Source organism: Podarcis muralis, chromosome 13 (assembly GCF_964188315.1).
Source record: "Podarcis muralis chromosome 13, rPodMur119.hap1.1, whole genome shotgun sequence".
Classification (NCBI taxonomy): Eukaryota; Metazoa; Chordata; class Lepidosauria; order Squamata; family Lacertidae; genus Podarcis; species Podarcis muralis.
In genome coordinates, this window is record NC_135667.1 from 57,571,331 (window position 1) to 57,577,330 (window position 6,000).

Here is a 6,000-nt window from a genome sequence, read left to right on the forward strand (position 1 = left end):
TCTGTCAAGGTCGTTTTGAAGTGTGATCCTGTCCTCTGGGGTGTTAGCCACCCCTCCCAGTTTGGTGTCATCTGCAAATTTGATCAGGATGCCCTTGAGTCCATCATCCAAGTCGTTGATAAAGATGTTGAATAAGACCGGGCCCAAGACAGAACCCTGTGGCACCCCACTAGTCACTCTTCTCCAGGATGAAGAGGAACCATTGATGAGCACCCTTTGGGTTCGGTCAGTCAGCCAGTTACAAATCCACTGAGTGGTAGCATAGTCAAGACCGCATTTTACCAGCTTCTTTACAAGAATATCATGGGGCACCTTGTCAAATGCCTTGCTGAAATCAAGGTAGACTACATCCACTGCGTTCCCTTCATCTACCAGGCTTGTAATTCTGTCAAAAAACGAGATCAGGTTAGTCTGACATGACTTATTTTTCAGAAATCCATGCTGACTATTGGTGATCACAGCATTCCTTTCTAGGTGCTCACAGACTGTTTGCTTAATGATCTGCTCCAGAATCTTCCCTGGTATTGATGTCAGACTGACTGGGCGGTAATTATTTGGGTCCTCTCTTTTCCCCTTTTTGAAAATAGGGACAACATTTGCCCTCCTCCAGTCTGCCGGGACTTCGCCTGTTCTCCAGGAATTCTCAAAGATGACTGCCAGTGGTTCTGAAATCACATCTGCCAGTTCTTTTAATACTCTTGGATGCAGTTCATCTGGCCCTGGAGACTTGAATACATCTAGACTAGCCAAGTATTCTTGTACTATCTCCTTAGTTATTCTGGGCTGTGTTTCCTCTGCTGAATCATTTGCTCCAAATTCTTCAGGTCGGGCATTGTTTTCTTTATCGGAGAAGACTGAGGCAAAGAAGGCATTGAGGAGTTCAGCCCTTTCTGTGTCCCCTGTTTGCATTTCACCATCTTCTCCTCTGAGTGACCCCACGGTTTCTTTGTTCTTCCTTTTGCTACGAACATACCCATAAAAGCCTTTTTTGTTGCTTTTAACCTCTCTAGCAAGCCTGAGTTCATTTTGTGCTTTAGCTTTTCTGACTTTGTGTCTACACGTGCTGGCTATTTGTTTGAATTCCTCTTTGGTGGTTTCCCCCCTTTTCCATTTTTTGTACACATCCTTTTTTAATCTTAACTCAGTTAAAAGTTCTTTAGATAGCCACCCTGGCTTCTTTAGGCACCTTCCATGTTTCCGTCTCATTGGTATTGCCTGAAGTTGTGCTTTTACTATCTCCCTCTTAACAAACTCCCAGCCATCTTGAACTCCCTTTCCTTTTAGTATTACTGTCCATGGGATCTCACCCAGCACTTCCCTAAGCTTTATGAAGTCGGCTTTCTTAAAGTCGAGAAATTGAGTCCTAGTATGCTTGGCTGCTCCTTTCCGCTGTATAGTAAACTTCAGAAGAGCATGATCACTCGCGCCTAATGATCCTTCCACTTCTACCCCACTAACCAGGTCATCAACATTGGTTAGGACCAGATCTAAAATGGCTGTTCCTCTTGTTGCTTCTCCCACTTTCTGGACAATGAAGTTGTCTGCAAGGGCAGTGAGGAATCTGTTTGACCTTATGCTCTTGGCTGAGTTTGACATCCAACAAATATCCGGGTAATTGAAGTCCCCCATTACTACTATCTCCCTTCCTTTTGCATGCTTGGCCATCTGTTCCAGGAAGGCATCATCTATGTCCTCCGTTTGGCTTGGGGATCTATAGTAAACTCCCACAATGAGGTCACTGTTATTCTTCTCTCCCTTAATTTTGACCCAAATGCTCTCACTTTGGCTTTGAGGTTCTAAATCTTGGATCTCTTCACAGGTATACACATCCCTGACATATAACGCCACTCCTCCTCCTTTCTTGTCTGGTCTGTTTCTTTGAAATAGATTGTATCCCTCCATTATTACATTCCAATCGTGGGATTTATCCCACCAGGTTTCAGTGATTCCTATTATGTCATATTTAGTTTGCTGTACCAGGAGCTCAAGCTCATCTTGTTTATTTCCCATGCTTTGCGCATTAGTGTACAGACATTGAAGTCCATTAATCATTCCCCCGTGTCTCTTATTTAAGGATTTTCTCCTCCCACCACTAGGTCTGCATGCTCTTTGCTCCATTCGGTCTATGACATTTGGATGATCATCTTCATCAATTGATAGACTCCTACCTTCAGGAGCACTGTCTCCCTCCCCCATATTAGTCAGTTTAAAGCCCTCCTGATGAGGTTTCTGAGATTTTTTGCAAAAACATTCCTCCCAACCGTTGTGAGGTGCAGCCCATCGCTTGCCAGAAGTCCATCTTCAAGAAACTGCATTCCGTGATCTAAGAATCCAAACCGTTCCTGTTTGCACCATTTGCGAAGCCAGTTGTTCACTTCCACTATTTTTCCCTCTCTCCCTGGGCCACGTCGTTCAACTGGGAGGACAGATGAGATGACAATTTGTGCATTTAATTGCTTCAATTTCCTGCCCAGAGCCTCGTAATCTCTTTTGATCTTCTGGAGGCTATTGCTTGCAGTGTCATTGGTTCCCACATGAACCAAGAGGAAGGGGTATTTGTCAGTGGGTTTTATGATTCCTTGCAGTCGTTCAGTTACATCTTGGATCTTAGCCCCGGGGAGACAGCACACTTCCCGAGACATCTTGTCAGGCCCACAGATCACTGCTTCTGTTCCCCTCAGTAGGGAATCCCCTATCACCACTACACGCCTCCTCTTAGGTCTGGTCGGGGTTCTTCTGTGAGCTGTCGGTTCCAAGGTCGCCTGGACATTCCCAGAGGACTGCCTTTGCTCCTCGTCTTCATATACCTGATCGACTGTAATGAGGGAGAGATCCTCAAATGGAGTCTGCTCTTCGTCTTCCATGCTAGGGGAAAGGACCTCAAAGCGATTGCGTATTTCTAAACAATCAGAGCGAACCCTGGGCCTCCTACTTCTTTGAGTCACGTTTCTCCATATATCTGACTCCTGTGTTGGTGAACTAGCCACCTTCTCAGGGGAGTCCCCTGTCTCTTCCTTGGTGGAGACGGTGTGCTCTGTTGCTTCCAAGAAGAGTTCCAGCTCTCTAATTCTTTGGAGCGTAGCTACACGTTCCTCCAGTTGCTGGACTTTGTCTTTTAAGAGGGCAATCAACATGCAATTGCTGCAGGTAAAGCTGCCTGCAACCTTTGGCAAGATGGCAAACATTGCGCAGGAAGCACAGGCGACTGCAGCTGTTCCCTCACCCTCCATCTTGGGAACGTGTCGTTGGGGGTGACTACAGTGGTCCTCTATCATAAAAAGTGTGGAGACAGGACAAATAAATCCCTCCCAAAAAACCTAGGTCTCCCCCAACAAATGTTTGAGACTAGCTCCCCTAAATCTAAAATATGGATCAAACTGCGCGCGCCGCTAGGCGCGCGCCGCTGCCCTAAAGCTCTGATAAGCTCCTCCCACAGCTAATCACCTACCTCAACAGAAGCCCTGCCCCCTCTGACCTTTGCCCAGAGAGAGCAGCTAAACAGCCACAAGAAACTCACACAAGAAAACCCTTTTTGTTCCTTCTTCAGCCGCTGCCCTGAAGCTCTGATAAGCTCCTCCCACAGCTAATCACCTACCTCAACAGAAGCCCTGCCCCCTCTGACCTTTGCACAGAGAGAGCAGCTAAACAGCCACAAGAAGCTCACACAAGAAAACCCTTTTTGTTCCTTCTTCAGCTGCTGCCCTAAAACTCTAATAAGCTCCTCCCACAGCTAATCACCTACCTCAACAGAAGCCCTGCCCCCTCTGACCTTTGCCCAGAGAGAGCAGCTAATCAGCCACAAGAAACTCACACAAGAAAACCCTTTTTGTTCCTTCTTCAGCCGCTGCCCTAAAGCTCTGATAAGCTCCTCCCACAGCTAATCACCTACCTCAACAGAAGCCCTGCCCCCTCTGACCTTTGCCCAGAGAGAGCAGCTAAACAGCCACAAGAAACTCACACAAGAAAACCCTTTTTGTTCCTTCTTCAGCCGCTGCCCTGAAGCTCTGATAAGCTCCTCCCACAGCTAATCACCTACCTCAACAGAAGCCCTGCCCCCTCTGACCTTTGCCCAGAGAGAGCAGCTAATCAGCCACAAGAAACTCACACAAGAAAACCCTTTTTGTTCCTTCTTCAGCCGCTGCCCTAAAGCTCTGATAAGCTCCTCCCACAGCTAATCACCTACCTCAACAGAAGCCCTGCCCCCTCTGACCTTTGCCCAGAGAGAGCAGCTAATCAGCCACAAGAAACTCACACAAGAAAACCCTTTTTGTTCCTTCTTCAGCTGCTGCCCTGAAGCTCTGATAAGCTCCTCCCACAGCTAATCACCTACCTCAACAGAAGCCCTGCCCCCTCTGACCTTTGCCCAGAGAGAGCAGCTAATCAGCCACAAGAAACTCACACAAGAAAACCCTTTTTGTTCCTTCTTCAGCCGCTGCCCTGAAGCTCTGATAAGCTCCTCCCACAGCTAATCACCTACCTCAACAGAAGCCCTGCCCCCTCTGACCTTTGCCCAGAGAGAGCAGCTAATCAGCCACAAGAAACTCACACAAGAAAACCCTTTTTTCACACAAGAAAACCCTTTTTTCAATTGGTGCTGGAGGCTGTGCAGAACCCAGGGAGGGGGCTGGGCAGGCTTCTCTTCTCTGCCCAAGTGGAATGGTGGAGGCCAAGCCGCCTTTGTCGAGGGATTTGGGAAGGTTTTGCCTGGAGAAGAGGAGACTGAAAGAAGGACAGGGTAGGATAGCTGCCTTCAATCATTTGAAGAGCCGTCACCTGGAAGATGGAGCCCACTTGTCTTCTCCTGCTCCAGAGGGTGGGATCCAAACCAATGCACTCAAATGGCAAAGTGGGAGATCCCAACGAAACATTAGGGAGAACTTTCCGACAGTGAGAGCTGTTGGACAGTGGAAGGGACAACCTCGGAAGGGGGAGGACTCTCCTTCCCTGGAGGGGTTTAAGCAGAGGCTGGATGGCCACCTGTCATGCATGATCTAGTTGAGATTCCTGCATTGAGGGGATTGGACTAACCCTACAGTGTTATGATTCTGTGATTCTTTTTCTCTCCCTGTAGATCGGTGGTCCACCGTGGTGCCGCGGGTGGTGGAGCTGAACAAGAACTCGCAGCCAGATGAGGTGGTGGTTCCCCTGGACAGCATGCGCTCCCCTGCGGCAAATGAGCACAAGCCCAGCTACCCCCAGAGCTGGAGGAAGGAGGACTCCCACATCTAATGGATGTGCAAGGAGCAGGGGCAGAGGGAGCTGGTCTCTGGACTGGGATCAAGAAGCTGCCCGGCCTCTTTGCCACTGCAAGCGCTTGGCGGGCACAGCACCGCTTGGACCCCGTGTGGAGGGAGATTCCTCTTGCTCCTGCACCTTCACCTGCCTCCTCCAGAGCAGCGCGCAGGGGGAGGAGCCTTCCCCAGGTTATCAACTTGAGGTGGACAGCAGAGGCACATCTTTATGGGCTTGCTTTTGAACACAAAAAACAGAGTTGTCACAATACCAAATTATGCGCCAGTGGGTGGAAGCTGCAGAGGCTGGTGACTGGGAACATCGTCCTGTGCGGTCAGGCTACGAGCTCCATGGCGCTGACGTTACAGGAGGCCGGGTGGCGACAGTGACTCTTGCGGGGGCTGTTTGAAGTGGCCAGTGACTCCTGGAGTGGCTCTAAATTCAGGGTTAACTTCTGTGATGCTGAGCCCAAGGGCTGCTGCATTTCTTACTCCAAATAGTTTTATTTTGCACAAGGTTTTATCTGATTATTTATTTAGTAATAAAAGCCAAAGTATGTCAGCTGCCCCTCCTTGTCTTGCCTGGTGGAGAGAGTGGGGTGCAAGGGTGCAACAGGCAGGGAGTCTGCCGGGTCACTGTGAGCAAGTCACACTGCTGCATCTCACCCCATGTTGGGTCCCCTCAACCCCTTCCCAAGGAGGCCTCTTTCTCCCTCTCAGCTGCTCAGTTTGCACAGAAAACCCAAAGTTTCTTTGTGCCATTTTTTAT

The 6,000-nt window shown here is 48.9% G+C and overlaps 1 protein-coding gene across 4 annotated transcripts in view; it reads left to right on the forward strand.

Annotated features, from left to right (window-relative positions):
• The window catches only part of TRPV4 (transient receptor potential cation channel subfamily V member 4), a 48,763-nt gene extending 43,099 nt beyond the window's left edge, over positions 1-5,664 (forward strand). For all 4 annotated transcript variants that reach the window (XM_028703848.2, XM_028703849.2, XM_077917698.1 and 1 more), the window contains one exon: positions 5,072-5,664. In XM_028703848.2, coding sequence (XP_028559681.2) covers positions 5,072-5,229 — 158 coding nt within the window. In that variant the 3' untranslated portion in view covers positions 5,230-5,664. The remainder of the gene's footprint in view (positions 1-5,071) is intronic.
• The last annotated feature ends 336 nt before the right edge of the window (positions 5,665-6,000 follow it).